Genomic DNA, 18,675 nt, shown 5'->3' with positions numbered 1-18,675 from the left:
TTTTGCATCACTTCGTGAAACAACGCCCAAAATAAAAACACAAGATTTATAACTCATGCATTAGACCCCGTTTACAGTGCGGGGCCGGGCTCGGCCTCAATTGCGCGGCCGAGCCTCGCAATTTTGTCCGTTTACACTGCTGGGCTCGGCCGCGCTTTCGATTCAAACCTTTCATTATTTGGTCATAGTGGCGCTCTGCTTGTAAACTAACGCAGTTTGGTATTGTCTGGTTTTCAGACCCTTTGCCAACTGAATTCCGTGGCGACGAAGTCGCCGTTCGGGCAAAGGCCTTTGCCGAAGGAAAAAATCCTTTGCAGGACAAAACCACCTTAAACTATACTAGTTTTCGACGTTGAGGGGGTTAATATCCTGATCAGCGAAAGATACAGGCAGAGGGTTTGGAAGCCAGACTAAAACTGGCCGCGCAATTGGCCGCGCATTTGGCCCAGTTTGCGTTTACACCAAGAAAAGGCCGGGCTCGGCAGACCACCTCCAGAGCGAGGCCAAATGCGAGGCCAATTTTGGCCTCGCATTTGGCCTTTTGCGTGTTTACACTGAAGCGGGGCTGGCCGCGGCCGAGCCTCGCACTGTAAACGGGGTCTTAGATTCCCTTTTGTAGGTGATTCTTTCCCGAGGGGGCCTCTCAATTGCTTCATGCTTTCAGTTTTATTTCTTTAAACCATCATCTTTCTCACAGTTTGTAGCATTTCCGTTCATCTTCCTCACCCCAGCCATGTGGATTTCTGCGTGTGAAAGGCGCAAAATATTGATCTCGCGGAGAATGAAATGTGATTTCTCTCACTCAATCTCTCCCGAAGATCCAATGTCCAGGGGCTGCGTCTGATTTGCAATTTTCTGCTCGGCGGAGCAAGAGTTTTGTGGTTCATTACCTCAAGTGAAATGAGGCACCGCTCAAGTTCCGAACCGTGGACCTTGAATAGTGACCTGAAATTCTGCCTTGCGCCAGGGAGGAGTTGGCCAGTTTTTATATCCGCTGTGATACAAATACAGGTACCCTTGACAAAGTTCTGAGTTTTGTTTTCTTATTTTTTCCTCTCTATTCGAAACAGTGGGCGTGATTGTGAAGTGACAGTTTTCTTGTTGATTCCCGTGCCGTTGTTGCGAGGATGAGTTTCGTTTGGTCGAGAGGAGGGGAGAGTGGTTTAACTATGTGCTCTGCGGATTAGGCCCTCGTTCGGTTGTTGTCACTCAACTCTGGATACTGCATTTTGTAGCCAGTGCGGAGGCAACTTGCAATTACAAAGTCAACAAGTTTGGCTCTATTAGCAGGCAAACGGCTTTGCATTCCCCAAATTCCCGCAGGCAACCAGAGAACGGTGGTAAAGGACAGATGGATATTACAGCTTCATGTTACTTTTAGAAGTCACATAAGAAGTTTTCCTATCTGGAATTTCATTCCTTTGGTTCTTTTTAATTCACCCTGCAAAGAGAGGGCAGAGAAGATATATTTGAAGAGGAAGTTGGTTTTGACATGTGAAGGTTTTGGCGGCTGCTTTATAATTTGCGATGGATGCTGGTCCCCGGAGTTTGCGTCGTCACTCGCTGGCGATCCACGCGATCCCCAAGGTGCGGTCAGGGGGTGGCTCCGGAGCCAGGAGGAAGACCCTCTTTTCGGGAGTGATGTTGCAGGATCAGGAAGCTCTCTTACGTAAGTCCATCTTCAATTTTTGACGCAGAGGCGAGCGTTAATTAGCCACAGGTGATGGAAGGTTTGTGGATAACGTGAGCATTGCATACTACAAGCAGCAATCTGTCTGCATTGTATTTCTTCAATTCCATCAGCCCCGATGAGCTTGCTAGACGGAGTGTATGATACTACTACATATTATCAATTGATCTTTGTCAATGTTGATTAAGTTGGGAAGGGAATGTGCTAATGTATAAACTGCTTAATATCTGGTTGACATTTTCTGTATATTTTGTCCCATTTCTTATGAATATTGCAGGTTGGAAATTCATGAGAATTAGGCATGAATACAAATCCAACATATATCGCTTTTAGTAGACTAGTGTTTTGGAATGTCTTCTCTGCATTCTGCTGGCATTTCCTTTGTAGATTTAAAAAAAAAAAAAAAAAAGAAGAAGAGAAAATCATGTAGATTCTCAATCCAAGATTAAGATTCTACCCAAGTGGTGCCAAAGTAATTGACTGAAAGCTCTATCTTTAGGTTTGTGGGCTTTAGTGAATAGATTTGTTAGGTACTTGATGAAGAGTGAACAGCAAATACTATTTATTCTTTCACATATCAATTGTGCAATTGCTCAAGAAAAAATTGAACATTTTTACTGGGATGGGAAATATGAAATAGCAACATTTCATGTACCAAAAGAAAAACAACAACACAAAAACAAAACAAAAACAATCAAAAAAGCGAACAATGTTTCTAATGGAAGTGACAATGAAGGATTTTACAGAAAGATCTATCTCTAGTTGTTGTTCTTTTGTTTGTTATTGTTTTGTTATTTGTGGGGTTTTTTTTGGGGGGGGGGGTTACAAAAGATTTGTAGGTGTGCACAAGTGCTGCATTGGCTTATTTTATATAAGCTGTGGACTTGCTTTTGTTCAAGTGCATTGAAAATGTCTTTGATGCTATGGCTGCAGAAATAAAGAGTGCTCTCTACTTTCTCCTCTGTGAACATTATCTGATAGAGGATATGTTAGATTTGAAGTGGACATACATTTGATTTTAATCCCCGTAGTCTTGGATATCATGATTTCAAACTACACTTCTTCATGTATTCCTGCTCGTTCTTTTGCAGTTACCGTACATATCCTTTATGTACTTGTGCTCTGTATGTTTATGTGATGCTGTGATTATATATTCATTGACATGACAATTCTCCCTTTCTAACGATAGAATAGTCAAGATTGTGATCAAGATATTTCTTGCATCTGAAAGCAAATTATTGCAATCATGATTCTAGAATCTTGACTTGCAAATCGGGGTCTGAAGGTGTTTAAAAAATCTTGATTTCCTCTACTGTTAAAGTGGATAATTTCGCGCGACTGATTTTTCACGCTTGTCCATGTAAGAAGATTTTCACATAATTTTAATTCCGCAGAATCAAGACAGCAACACTGGAACATATGGCAAGGGAAAATATTTACATGCTTTTATTTTTGCGCCAGCTTCTGGTTGCGCAAAATGCATGAAAAATTTCAACACCACAAAAATTTTTCACTTTTATCGTATTTGTCTGGAAGACTTGACCTCCACAATATGATTGCAATCTGCTTGTGCTGCACTAGCTACTTAGCTCACGCTTTGCAAATTTGATTGACAGCTCAGGACGCGAGTGCTTCCAAAACTCTTACCAAGATTACAATCAAGATTCATAAACATGATTACATATAAAATTTTCCTATTGTCTGAAATGGCCTACTGTTTAGATCAAGTGTAGTTCAGGCAGGAATGAATCCAGATTTTGCATTGTGTTGTAAACCACCTCCGTGCACAACTTTGGTGCCATGAAAGAAATACATCAAGAGTGAATATTTTGACTGTGGTACAGTGTATACCCTGTGATATACAGTAATGTTGAAAGTATGATATTTCCTATTCAATGTATGCATTTATTCTTTTGAAAATACACACCATTGAGGCATTGCCCAAACCTCTGTTACTGACCCTCAAACTTTTGATGTGCAATTCAAGTGCCCAGAATGCAGTAGGTAATCTTAACCCACCCCCCCCCCCAGCAGTTTGCAAGTACGTGGACAGTAAAACCAACATCTTATGTCCCGTTTCTAACCCACTTGTGATGGGCAACCCCTCTTGCTCTTTGTATAAAAACTTTCTGCAGGGTTTTCTGAAAGTCAAACAGTCCTACCTGCCAAGATTAAATCCTGTCTTTCAATAGTGCTTTGTTTTCTCCAGTGGTAGAACCATAGTGACAAGCAAAGCGCTCTGTTTTCTTCTGTGACACAGCTACTCAACTTGTAGTGCTCTTGACACTTGCCCTGTAGAATGCTAGGGGCCTTTTCACTGTATCTATCAATTTCAAGGCTTCTATTGGCAGGTATTGTTTAACTTTTTGCTTAGTCCCAGCAAATGGATGTGAAGTATTCAGTGATTGAAATGAAGTATACATAAAAAGAGGAGGAAAGGAGAGGAAAGAATACAAAAACTCTTTGTCAACTCATTAAGAGCCCTTCCGTGTTTGATCTTGGCAAATTTCTGATAATGATCTTTACTAGTATGCGGACTTTGCATTATGATGTACTCTTTGATGTATGGATGTAGAGGTGTTTATTGTTCTCCGGTTGGCATGGGAAATATCTTGAACTGATCAGTGAGAATCAAATAGTCCAAACGTTCTCACAGTATGACCCACGAATATGATATTTAGCACTGGTAGTGGTGTAAATAAGGAATATTTAATCTTGCAGAGTGGACAGTGGAACATGCATTTCTCACAGTATTTCTCAGAGGAGTTTGATTACAGAATGGGAATAGATTTTGCTTTGATATCACATCACAAATAAATATTTTATGCTTCTGCTGGTTTGGAATTCAAGAGAAGATTACATTGTATATGCCACATCTTGGATAGTTCATCACTGGAACAACTTGAGTGTTAAAAGTGACTCTTGATGCGCACTGTGGTGATATATGAACGATGGAGTACAAGTGGACCCAGCCCTTACCCGTATGGTAGAATATTGGGAAGGATAGTATCTTAAAAAGGACCTGTGGCTTTCCAGGATGAATGTTATAAGAAATCATGCTGCTGATATGAAGTTAAGCTCCGCATAATTCTTCCTTCAATAAGGGGTGGCAAAGCTGCTTCTTTGCAAAAGTGGACTGCGGGCCAAATTAAGATGAAAAAAGTTAACTCCCCAATCAAGTCGCACTCCGTAGATGATACGCCAAATGAGGGGCTGCCGCAGAAATCACCACCGAGGAAGAGGGGGTCATCCTTCCGCCTTGTTTCAGGCAAACTTGAATCCAGGCAGGAGAGTAGAATTAGTAGAGAGTCATCTCGACCAGGTAGGACTGACTACCTTCAGGACTCCTAGTCAATGGTAGTATGTTACTGCTTGTACAAATTCTTGAAATTATTTTGTCATTTTTATCTATCAGGATTCCAAATATTATAGATTACTCTTGTAAATTATTGAAATTCTTCTGTAATTTTTATTCACCAGCATCCCAAATATTGCACATTACTCTTGTAATTCTTGAAATTGAAATTTGTTTAGTTTCATCCACCAGGATTATAAATTCACGAAATTCTTTTGCAGTTTTTAGCAATGAGGATTCTTAATATTGTAAATTACTCTTATAATTCTTGAAAGTCTTCTTATTTACATCGTCTACAATTCCAAATATTGTAGATTACTGCTTGTAAAACTCTACACATTCTGCCGTTGTTGCTATCAGAGTAACTTTAAAAGGAATATAATATATCTACAAGTGATGCCAGTCACAATATTTTTGAAGAGATCTTGCGGTATTAAAGGTAGGGGATACCAGTTGAATAATGCACAAAACTCAACTACTCAGTAGTTCTGTGTGTCAGCCACACTTAAGCCTTTTTGTTGCAGTCTTCTGTATTTTTTTTAATCTATAAACACAAATCTAAAAGTATAAGAGCTGATGTAATAACATATAGAGTGTGTGGCAAGAATGTATATAGAAATGTTTGTAAGTTTTGATGAACTTTCTTCACAAAATATACATGTGGACACACATGCAGTACATGGGTCTGCAAAGATAGCCTAGTAATGTACTGGAATTTATGGTGAGCCCCGAAAAAAATTCAATTCAAAATCTAACGGTCAATAAAAATGTACTAAATGTTACCTTCCACTTTCAATACTTTATGGGAGTTTCTAAAATGATACTCTCTTCAACATACCACTGTATTTATACAACTCTTCATTTAAGGCATGCAAATGGGATTCCCTACCTTTAAAGACATTATCCTTTTGAAATGCTGGCATCTTCTTCCTATATTCTGTTCCTTCATCCTCTTTCTTGTCATCCTCTGCTAGCTGTCAGGTTTACATCTTTTGAGTGCACTGTGGTAAAATTACATGGATTTTGAGTATTGCATTGCTTTTGGTCATAGAGAAGTTAAAGCTGTCATGAGTCCACGTGCTTAATGATCATCTGCCCACTTTGTTCTTAGTCTTTAATATTATACTTTAAGCAGTTGAGGACAAGTCCCAAGTATACTCGGGCAAGTGTCAATGGGAAATGTGTGTTGTAGCAAAATCAGCCCATCCTCAACAGGTTAAAATCCACTTTGAGCCACAAGTGAGTGGCATAAATTGGCTCGGTCTGCTAAAATCTTGTGCGTCGTGTGATATTCCTCTCACATCTTCCTATTACTGTATACGCTTAATATTTCGCGAGGTTTTTATTTTTGCGAATTTCGCGAGTCAGGTGCTATTCGTGAAATTAAAGACACGCGAAAATATTGACTCGATCCCGATGTGGATGTGACATACACGTGTACATTTCTCCGTTCAGTACAAGACTTCATGATCGCGAATTTATCCACTCGCGAAATCGTCGGGAATTTCCGATTCGCGAAAATTTAGACTTGCGAAATATATGGCGTATACAGTAACTGACTGCATCATTCAGTATCCCATGTGGCATAGCCATTCCACGTTGTCAGCTGTTCATATTTCTATGGTTTGCTGTCATCTTCCCTTTATTTACCATGTTGATAAAGATCCACAAAAACATAAGTGGGGTAATATGCTTAAAGTATAGTTTCAGGTTGTTCTGTTGAGAAGAAGCAGAAAGGATTTCAACAACTTGATTTAAAAAGTGATTGCAGTGTATCTGCAAATTTTCGTGTAAATGTCTTATCTTTATTGTTATCAGATCATATTAGAGGCATTAAAAAGATAAGTCCAAACGCATGAATGATAGACCCAGAATTGTATCACATCACATTTGATGTCATGAGATGAATCAAAAGAAAGTCGGTACTCTACATAGTCATTACTCTACAGTCATTACTGTAAAGAGTGATACTATTTAGACATTCTACCATTGATATGACATCCAATGCTGTAATTAAATATGAAATGTGATCTCAAGGTTCGGGTTAATTTGGAGTTTCGTGACATCTTCATGCTTTTCTGAGCCAGAGTCAATTATGACACATTAACTGTGCTACTTCAATTTTCTTTTTTTTTTTTTTTTTTTGACTGGATGGCACAGATATTTAAATTGTCTATTTACTTTTCATGTCAGAAATTTCTGCTCACACAGATTTGAAAAGCTCTCTTCATGCATCCAGCCAGATATTTGCTAAAGTGGAGAGTTGGAAGATGAGACGCCACCTGTAATGCAGTCATTATGTCATATTAATGTCAATAACTCTGTTTCCTTTTCGCTGTTTGTATATTGAAATGCTCTAGTTGTGCCACAGAGTGCATGTACACTCACATTGTTTGTGACTTGTGTCCTTTTACCGCAGTGTTCCACATCACAAGTGAAGTTCATGCCCGCAGTCTCTGGCTAGAGTTTGCAACCGAATGATGAAATACAATATTTGATGAGTAAAGTTATGTTATATCACAGTGTAGCTGTGACTGCCTTTATAGCTGCATATTTTTGTTGTTATTCTTTTGCAAGTAATGTGTGTTCATGAGAGTGGACGCCACTTCAAACAACCATTCAAATTGCACTTTGCCTTTTCGTCTATACATTCGTCAATCTATACATAATGATATTTCTTTGGTGTTTCCACTGAGTGCACATCAATCATACACACATCATCCCCTCATTGGACTATGCATTGGTCGTGAAACTAGGTTATGAAAGGCCGGTTGAAGTTATGAGCCCCCCTTCCCCACAATATTTTCACGATGGTATAATAGAGTGCATATGAATGCAGAGGCTCTTGCTATGGCAACAGTCAATGGAAGGTGTGTGGCGTTTTTGACAGGTTGGCTTCCCCCGGACGTGAGATGGGTATTGAGCAAACTCTTTGGTCGACCGCTCTGATAATTTCCTGTGGAGTGAATTATAGCTAGCTGTTTATGATAGATACCAAGGAGCACCTGCCAGCTCTGTGCGGCTCTGTCCGGTACCACTCCCAACTGGATTCAGGAGGGGATGGTGAGAAGGGAAGAGTCTCTCAGAATATACAGGCACCGAAAGAGATGGCTCAACTTTAAAAGTGGGCACTAGATACAGCTGCAGATATATATTTTTTTTTTTCAAAGAGACCCAAACAAAAGGAAGAAGGAAGGAATGCTACTTGGAATGTGGTGTCATGTGCTACATGCACCGTCAGAGTCTTGATGAAGAATGTCGTAATCTCTCGCGATGAATCGCAGCAGAAAGTCAAGCAGTGTTGGGCACCACGTAGGGAGCCGCAAGCATTCCCTCATCAAACAGACAGATGAAGCGGGAGAAAGCCGGTCACGCCACAGCAGCTCTCACCGTAAGTGGAATATGGTCACATCCACCAGAGTCTGGCTGATATGTGGAGGATGAGATGCCAAACCAACATCACCTGTATTCTTATTAGAATGATCTAACCAGAATGTTTGAATTTCTTCTTGTAATCAAGGCATCTGATGGCATAGCAAAATATTAAGTTGATTATTTTATTCCTCCTTTTTTGATATTTGTCATATTTTTCTGCTTTTTCTTTTACTGTATTTCCTCATAAGAGTTATCTCAGCTGACCTCTGTTGCATTTAAAAGAGACTACTACATGGCTTTGAATTATATACTACAGGTATCTTTTTCAATAATTTGTATGTATGACTGGATGTGATGTAAAAGTGCAGATATTTGCAGTGTGGACATTTTTGGGCATTTTGTGGGACTAGAAACTAGTGCGAAAATAAAAGCATACAAATCTTCTGCTTGATTAACACTAATGTAAAATCGAATGTTTTGATTCTGCAGAACTGATGATTTAAGTGAAGTTCGGATTACCCGACTATGCACACACACACAAAAAAAGAAAAATTACTTGCACAAAAATGCTAACTTTAATAGTAGAAGCTTCATTACGAAAATACAGGAATAGTACCTGTAGGTGTGTGAAGTTTATGTCTCACAGCTACAGGTATTGGAAAATGATTCACATACCGTCCACAAATGCAAACTGCTACCAGAAAATGCTGAAAGGGATACATGAGTTTAAAAGAACTTCCCTCAGAATGATGTCAATGCATCAAAAATAATTGTGGTGTTCATTGCATGTTTGCATTTTTGCCGCCTAGTACATTCATTTCATTAAGATAGACAGAGCTGAAGATATGGGCGGGATAATGAATAAGAGATCAGTCGGAAATGCATTTTTTTTTTTACATCATATTACAGACAGAGCTCTTTTGTTACCATTGTGGAATTAAATATTCATGTTATTTGCTTTGTCCCTTTCAATGGCATTTGACCTCCAAGCTGCCATGTAACAATGTAAGATACCTGCTGTTCTCCATTGTATGTCAGTTACATCCCTTTGTTCCAGAAAACAATAGGATCCCCACCCTTTGGGCACTTTTAAACACCTCCAACAAAGGCAACATCTTCTTGCCCTCCAGGTGAAGTGTTTAATCTGCTGTTGTGGCTTTGATGTCTACTTATGTTATTGATTTATACCCTCTTCTTCCTTTATCCTGCCATAATGGGATGGGACTTCAACCTTTACCTTTTTTTTTTTCACGACGAGCGACATTCCCTGAAGGGGTGTAGATTATCGCACATTGATGATACATTCACTCCCTGCAACATTCGAAGTCCTGTCAGTTTCAATTGTCAATAGGCTGTGAGGGTTTATGCTGCAGTTTGTGAAGCCAGAACTTTGTTCATTGCTTGCGCTATGCCGTCGGTGTTCGTGCTGATCGTAGCACGGGATCTGAGAAGTTGTTGGTGATCCCACATCTCCATGGTAACTTGGCATCTACTCTGGATATCATATGGCAGAGTCAAATGTTTCCATGCATGTTGGCAGAGCTGCAGGTAGGAACTTTATGTCACTTTAAAGCACATTACTCTCAGACAACTGCAGTATACTGTGAAGGATTGTTTGCAGACATCTGCAGCTAAATTCAGTAGCATTCGCCCTAACTTTCCTGTGTTGAATACATGTAGCAGCACCATTTTTAAGTACACTTTGATAAAAATATAGGCAGAAATTTGAAATAGCGTCTTTGTAGGACAGGCCACTGTAGAAAATTGTAAATCAGCTCCCTCTGTTCAATGTGAACAGACAAGTATTTCAGATCTGTCAGTGTTTGATTTCCTGTTCGTCTGTTTGTTTGTTTTCTGTTTTTGTTGGGGTTTTTTCAGGGGGGGGGGGGGTACAATCCTTTTCATCCACTAGTCTGCCTGTACATTATGTTCCAGTCATGCAGGCTTGTATGTTTGTAGGAGATACTCTGGGCTGATGCATGAGCATACACCTTATAAACATGAACTTGGGCATATTTGGGAACATGTGCACAAGTTATTCATGAATAGTCCTGACCTTTGTAAGCTTAGGATTTTAGATTGTACATAAATGCAATCCCTGTCTTTTTTTTTTTTTCTTCTCTTTTTTTTTCTTCTTTTTTTAAATTAGTGACTTGCTCAGTCAATTTGTGTTACAGGAGAGCAGGACTGCACAATGAAGTCTTGAGAAAAAATATATAGAATCAGTAAATCAGTTAACCAACTGGACCAAAACAGAAGTGCCAAAAGGCCTTATGAGAGTACAGGTGCATGTATATTATCTTCTTACTTTTATGTAATGCGATAAGGCAGTTCCTAGTTCCACTTTATACATGAACAGAAAAAGATCATTAATACCAGGTATTTCTTTTTTTTTTTCAATTACCAACATGTGTATCTGTGGTATAATCATTACCCATGTGATCCTTATTGGTGCTTGCTACCACATCCTGACAGCAACAAAATGTTCATTAAAGCGCATTATTTGGCAATATTTCCTAGAAAAAGTTTGTAAATGCACCCAGTGAAACAACAACAACAAACTAAAAAAAAACCAAAACAAAACAAGTGTCCAACTGAGAAAAAACAAAATAAAGTTAATTGTACCAATGTGCACATGAGCTAAATATGAGCTGGCTTATTGGCATTCTTTTGAAAATACAAGTATGTACCTGTACTTATGTAGCTATGACATCCATGCATGTAATTCAAATTGTAAAACAAACCCCAAATTACCCATCTGCCAACCACCTTAAAAAAAAAAAAAACAAAACAAAAACAAACAAACTTGAGATTTTGTCTTCTGCCAATAATGTATGTATGTGGGTCTATCTTCTTTTTTGTTTTCTTCTATTTTATGCTGTTTGAATTCCCACAGTCTTCAAAAGACCGAACAGCCAGCCTAGACTTTCCTCCGACTCTGAATGAGTGCCGTCAAGAGAGAATCAACCTTTCTTTACCGTGCCTATTGAGGGCACTATGCATATTTGCATGAAATGCCATTACGGCCTCTTCACCTGTCCACTCGGGGAGACATCCTCATTTACCGCATGTTAGGCGCAAGTTTGCGTAGTGAAGCCAGAGTTTACTGAGTAACCATCAACCCGTCCTCCATCGTGGAATCGTACACGCTCTGCCATGTTTGTCTGTAGGTTCGGTATTGACTTTTAGGGGGAGCTTCTATGTAGGGACAAAAAAAAAGCAAAGCAACGCAAAAACTGGAGGTGTACACAGTACAGATGCATTAGGCATGGCTCGACACTAACTTTTTTGTTTGGTGGCCCGATGGGGCCACCAAAATCCTAAATTTCAAATTTTTGGTGGCCCGAGAGAAAAATTTGGTGTCGCGAAAAAAAAAAAAACAATAAAAAACATTAAAAGTCCTTTTTTTTTAATGAGTCAAATATTTAAGTTTTATGAGAGTAAAAATTAAAAGTTGGACATATCTACTCATGAATAAACTTCAACAAACTTGCAACACTCACTCTCAGGCACTCATTCAGTCCTTTTCATCAATCCTTTAAACAAATTTAACTGCTAATTTCCGGCGCAAAAAGTTACGAATTTATTGACATACTTTTCAAAAAATGTTGGTGGCCCGAGGCGGGCCACCAAATTTGCCCTTTTTTTAAATTTGGTGGCCCGACTTTCATTTTTGGTGGCCCCGGGCCACCGGGCCACCGTTAGTGTCGAGCCCTGCATTAGGGGTGTAATCAAACATGTAGATGAGATTAAAACTTTCATTTTTTTCTTCTTCTTCTTCTCTACTTCCGTGCATTGTAATGTTCTTTGGTTGTATTCTTAGCCTCAGCTTGGAACCCTTTCTTTCATTCAGTGTATGGAAGTCTTTCTTTCATTCAGTGTATATTACATTGAATCCATTTAGATACATGTATGAGGGTAATACAAATAATTTGTTGTTAAAAGGACAAAGGTTGAATTTTTAGTAATTATGCAGTTGACAAAATAATTTCATAGATGCATAGTAGTTAGCCTATATACAACATTTTGATATTCTACAGTATTGATAGATCTTAGATGAACGGGTATTCATGTGGTTGCAGCGACCTAATACATGCACACACTGTAGTCTTCCCAGCAAGACGCATTGAATTTGGAGTATCATGTGCTCTGTAAACATTGTGAGGCATTTGACCTCCCTGCTAAGCTGTTCTTTGCTGTAAATGAGACATAAATATTTTGTTTTGGGCTATTGTTGATTCCCTTCTCCCTTACCCCTCCATCCCCCCCCCCCCAAAAAAAAAAAAGAAGAAATTGTTCCTTTGCAGTCCATCCTGAAGCAAACTATAAAACAAGGCATATTCCAGGTAATAAAGCTAATCATTAACGTATCTACAAAGGCTAATCCAAGGCGGTATCCACTTACAGGGTAATGAAATCTGCGGTTCATTGTAACCTGTTGCCTAGCAACTAATCAAACACCATGAATACCAGCTGACGTCCAATGAGGAGTCAATGGCAAAATGTTTAGAGTATCATTAACCTGTGTTGAGTACCATTGGCTGTTTGCTGCGCAAAAATCAAAGTCGTAAAGAGAACAGTGATCGACCATATTATTTTCCTGTCTTGCCGTTTTCAGCCAGGCACTCTGTTGCTTTACCCACACGTAGAAATAGGAGACACCTAGCATAGTCGATATCGACTCATACATAAGAGGTTGAACGAATGCTGTAGTGCTCAGAGATGTGTTAGGATGTTTGTGGGATTATCAGAGTCTCCTTCAACTTGGAACAAGCACAATATTTGTCGAGAAAACAAGCGTGGCTACTGATGAATCTGGTCACAGATGGGTTTACCATTTTGCCCGGGAATTGTTCTACTGAGCTGTGTAGAGATTGATACCGTATTAAAGCCAGTTTTGTTACTGCCAAAGATCCATACATAGCAGATTCTGCATTTGACTCGACTGTTTCATTGGTGCATGTTGCTGTTGTGTCATCGAGAATCACATGTGAAATAATTTCGCCATCATCAGACCATGGATGCTGTTCAAGTATACAGATGAGATATCTGCTAGAAACAGTAGATTACCGTGTAGGCTCTCCTGCCTACAGAAAATACTGATGAGTGTTGAACTCTCAAATGTTTCTTCTGAGATGTGATAATTTCAAATGGACCTGTCACAGAAAGGAAAGTATTTTTTTTTTTAAAGAATTTAGACTGAGTTAAGGAAGGAGACTGATGCGAAGTGATAGTTGATCAACATTGTGAGAGCAGAGAGGTGGTCCACCTCCCTGGTGAGAGGCTCTTACAAGCCCGAGAGAACAGCACCACATCACATTTCCTAAAGATGCTGAAACTTTCCAAGGTCTGAGGCATTCTGGATGGCTCCTCCAAAGTGGATACAAAGCAAAGAGGGTGTCTTGTTTGCAGAGCAAAACAAAGGGATAGGGACAGAGGGACACCTCTGGGCATTGTTTCTATGCTACTGATGTGCTTTTCTACACCCGATTTGCCAAAAGGCTCAGAGGCCACCCTATTTACTCTGTACCTGTATCATAGAGACGAGGCTCAGCCCACTCCAAGTGGAGACGAAGACACAATATTGCAGACAGTCCATGAAGAGGTTTCTGCAGGATTACAAGACAACTTGATGTTTGCACATCCTTGGTGTGTGTGTATCATCTACAACTGGTACCAACTCAACGGTCCTTCATCAGCATACTTCAGTGTCTTCATTTCACCACTTGTCTCATTAAGACCAGTCTAGAATTCTGCCAAGATTTACCAGGAAAGGGTGGAGAAGGTGTACATTTTAACTCATCATAGGATCATGGATTGCACACTTCAAAGACTCACTTGCAACAGGAGTTTACAGTTTATTCGAGAGTCACAGGAACCACTTCAGGAATGACAAGATAATAGAGTATGAAGATTTTGTGTCCTACCGTAACTCCAGTATCATGTTGAAGATGCAGTCAGGTGGGACAACATTATCATGAGCTTGATTTGAGAGGACATTCGTTGCTTCTACACATTGAGTGATTCCTGATCTAAAGGATTTTGGTGCTTTTGTGAGCAATGGAGGATACAGTTGTACAGCTTGACAACATGCCTTTAACTCTAAAATGAAATCAGTGCTTACATTAATACAAGTATCATTCAGCTCATTATTGTGCATGTATAGTTTAATGGATAGCCAGGATCCTTGACACAAGTGGATGGCAAGACATTTTGTGCATATATGGAGTCCAGGAAGACTACTTCAAACAATCAACATCCAGATATTGGGTTTCTGGTTGATTTATCAATGTCACTGAATTGTTGAGCAGCCGCAGGACTTCCTATTAAAACCATTGCTACATAGGCTGTCTTTCCTGACCTGTAAAAATCAAAAGCCATGGCGGACAGCAAATCAAAAACTGACCCCAAGGTGGATCGCTCGACCAAACGTCAGAAGTCCCCAGCCCGTTTCAGTCCCTCCCGGTCTTCCTCCATCAACAGCATCTCCTCCGTTACCACGGGAACCACATCCAGGAAGAGTCGCAACAGCTCCTCCATCAACACCCACATTGTGCAGTTTGTTGGTGCAAGTCAGTAGAACTGGCTCAGTTGGATACCTTTGTCACATTGGTTAAATATTCTGAGCTATTGTATTTTTTTTTCTTTAATATCCAGTAGTTCAGGATTGTTTGTCTTCTATTTTTTTGTTGGGTTTTTGTTGTTGTTGTTTTTTTTATGGTCAGACCCATTTAGAATCAAACAATTTTGTCATCATGGTGCTGTGTTAAACAATGGAATGGAATTGTTTTGTTGCAAGAGGTAGGAGAAAGAAAATACAGAGAGATTCTAGGCAGAGAATTTGGTCGTGTTTTGTTTTGTGGGTTGTTTTTTTTTTCATTTTGCTCTTCTTTTTGATGTGATGAACACATTCCTGTTTATTTGTGGCACTGGAATGAGTCCAAGCACATACTGTAAAAATTGAAATTTTCATGATGTGGGAATTTTAGAGCATTATGCACAACAGGAAACTAGCAAAAAATTATAATGATAAAAAGGCACAAAATAGTGGTGCTTCTCACATGTGATATTTCATCTCTTTGATTGCGCAGAATTAAAAACATGAGAAATTAATTTTACCTGGCTGATGGCGAAAAAAGAAGCAAAATTCTGGCTCTATTTGAAGGATGTAATTTGGAAAGCATTGTAGTATGCGCCATGCCGTGACATACAAGTGGACATTGTGTGCGCAATTAATTTTGTTGCTTTGTGCTTAATCAAGTAAGATGAATACTCTACATTTTATTGTTTTGCTGACTGTTGACACTGTTGTGGATGGAGAGAAAAGAAGGTCATACTCTATGTATAAAGTAGAAAAGAATATCTTTTTTGCATACAGTTATTTTCACAAAATGTCCAATAGTGCAAACACACAATAATTTCAATATCACAAAGCATTTTCACATTAATATTGGTCAGGGGGCTTTGGATTCTCACATTGATGACCCTGAGTTTGACCCCAACAAGGTTTACTCATTCTCCTTTAATCCTCTTCATTATCATCATCAGCAAGTCAATGGCATCCATTGTGTAATTTTGACTGGACTTTCAAGGAGTAGAATGGAACCTACAAATCAGCCATTGTCATTTCTGTGATACCTCTGCCAAGGGAGGAGTTTATGATTTTGTCGGCATTTGTTTGTCTGTATGTGTAGAATGACTCAAAAAGTTGAGGACAGACTTGGATAAAACTTGCAGGAAAATTTGATAATGACACGAGGATTGGATGTTTGAATTTTGGAAGTGATCCGGAATTATATTAATTTTTGAAGGATTTTTTAATCTTTTGACAAATAGGGTCAGTGAACTTGGGTGTTCAAGCTGCGCGTATATTTGAGGTTTGCATACACGCACTAAAGCACATGCTCTGCTCGGGCGAGGCGCGGCACAGCCCAAAAGCTGATGACTGTAAACAAAAGGTTTCTATATTTGGATATTGGGCGATTTGCAACATGCATTTATGGGTGGGAATGAGCTGCTCGTTAGAGGTCTATGCTCTCCAGGTACTTTTCTAGATTTTTATGCATTTTCTTTTTCCATTTATCTTTCCAGATAAGCTGAGGAGTAAGAATCGGAGGGAGGGTACCCCCGAGAAGGCAGTGAGCCCAAACAACTCCCAGAGCCTGATTGAGGAGGAGGTGATCCCACCCAGTAAGCAGGTCATCAATGGAGAGGACATCCAGGCACTGGCCATTGACCCTCAGGAGCTGGCCAAGGTGAGAAGGGGGTGGGGCAACTCGAGTTATCAAAGAGACTTCACTTTTTGCTCTCTCCTCTTCTTCTTTTTGATATCTCTTCATTAGCTTGTCTTTATTCCTCTTCCTACATACAGTAGATCTCTTTCTTCTTCCTGTTATCTTTTTCTCCTGTCTTCATTATCATCTTCTTCTCTATATTTCTTTATAGTCACTTCCATCTTCTTCATTGGCCATCAAGAGCTCACCATTAAGGTTAGAAGGGGGGTACAACTAGAGTAGTCAAATGGGCTTCATTTTCTCTACATTTTCTTCTCCTTGGTCTCTTTATTCATTATCTTTTCCTTATTCATCTTCTTCTTTTTTCTTCTTTCTCTTCCTCTATCTTTCCTCTGTCTACATTATCACATGATCTTCTTCAGCTTCTTTCAATTATTTTCTTTCAGTTATTTACTTTTAACATCTGCTTTTTCCTGTTATCATTCATCCCCTTCCCCCTTCTTATTCATCTTTGTTCATTATGGTGAGGCAGACAATGTTGAAGATTACCCATCCTTTGTTTTCATATCCATTTTCAACATGGTCGAAAAGTAAACCATTTAACTAGATTTTTACTGTGCTCTTTGCAAGAAATGAAATGAGATCTTGTACCCATGTTATGCACTTGTTATGACTGTTTCACACTCAAGACCTCCATTTTATACAACATCAGGGTGACAGAGTATTTTGTCAGAAGTACTGTCATAATAATAGTGAAAAGTCACCGTAATTTCAGATCACCTGCATATGACATAGAGGCAATATCTATTGTAGCAATTTGCTTTGCTCTCACAGCAACAGCAAGAATAGCACATATCATCAGTGCTTGTTGTAAGCTGTTGTCTTTCAAAATCACACACTACCACCAAATTGAAGAAAGGAAGAGTTTTAATGGAATTTATATGTCTCTGTGATTGTTATCTTCATTTATCAAAGAATACAAGGAAATTGAACTGTTGATATACCATAAGTGTAAACTGACAAGTCACTGATGCTGTATCAGTCTTGATATATTTCACATGTGTAGAAAGTTTGGTAAAGCTACGTTGTAAAATGCTGCTTGACATCTTAATACAGCCAGAGAGAACACTGTTGTTTGAATCAACATTATACCAGTTGTTACTATGGTGGTAACTGCATTTATTGTTAAACTTCTGTGGTATTGGAACCTTTATACGCGATAGGGACATAGAAGTCAGAGGTTAATTTTTGACCATTCATCCCCTCTAGATGCGAGCTCCAAAGCCTCCCCAGTCACCCAAGGTGCGCCCCAGCTCCGTCAAGGTGACAGTGAGGAAGATGAAACCCCAGTCGGAGCTGGACAAACCCAAGACCAAACCCATCCTGATCGCCAAGCCAGCCCCGCCCAATGCCCCCCTCATGAAGGACGACTTCCATGGTATGTTGGGACACGCCCAATTTTTAATATATTTCAGTCTTCTTGAAATCCCAGATTTAAAGAAATGGTAGCGAGGGGATTCATGGGTGGCCCAGTTCATTTGCTGCCCACCGGGGTACATTCGAAAATCACAAGTAGCACTGGTCAGCGAATACATGCATCAAAGAATACGCTCATCGGTAACGATCAACTCTAGTTGAGATTCTTTAGTTGTGTGTGTACTTACATAAAGATCAGTGATAGAGCTGTGCACAGTTCGTTACAGGGATTCTTGAATATATCCGAGTCAGGGGCAGTCTTCCCACTCCACGGTGTCCTCTTGCTACCTGGTTGTTAATCAGCAAAGGCAGTACATTTTATCTCAGTTTTGATGTCGATATTTACTTTATTGAGAGTGTCACTTTGAAAACGATAAGTGGCATTTGAATACCATGTTGTTGTTTTTTCTCAGCATCAAGTTTTGCATTGACGGTCAGTGCCTAATTTTACTTTGGTGTGGAGAGAATTTCAGAGTAGATTCTGATGCAAGCATAATGTCAACTCAGATTTTACTATCAATGTCATGTTGGGAGATGGCATGGCA

At 39.5% G+C, this 18,675-nt stretch overlaps 1 protein-coding gene across 1 annotated transcript in view; it reads left to right on the top strand.

Annotated features, from left to right (window-relative positions):
• The window catches only part of LOC140237588 (MYCBP-associated protein-like), a 51,383-nt gene that overhangs the window by 9,722 nt on the left and 22,986 nt on the right, over positions 1–18,675 (top strand). Inside the window, exons 2-3 of the mRNA XM_072317521.1 lie at positions 16,512–16,675; positions 17,924–18,092. Of these exons, the coding sequence (XP_072173622.1) occupies positions 16,512–16,675; positions 17,924–18,092 (333 nt within the window). The remainder of the gene's footprint in view (positions 1–16,511; positions 16,676–17,923; positions 18,093–18,675) is intronic.

Source organism: Diadema setosum, chromosome 14, assembly GCF_964275005.1.
Source record: "Diadema setosum chromosome 14, eeDiaSeto1, whole genome shotgun sequence".
Classification (NCBI taxonomy): Eukaryota; Metazoa; Echinodermata; class Echinoidea; order Diadematoida; family Diadematidae; genus Diadema; species Diadema setosum.
Note: the sequence above shows the minus strand (reverse complement) of the source record. Positions and strands in the feature narration are given on the sequence as shown.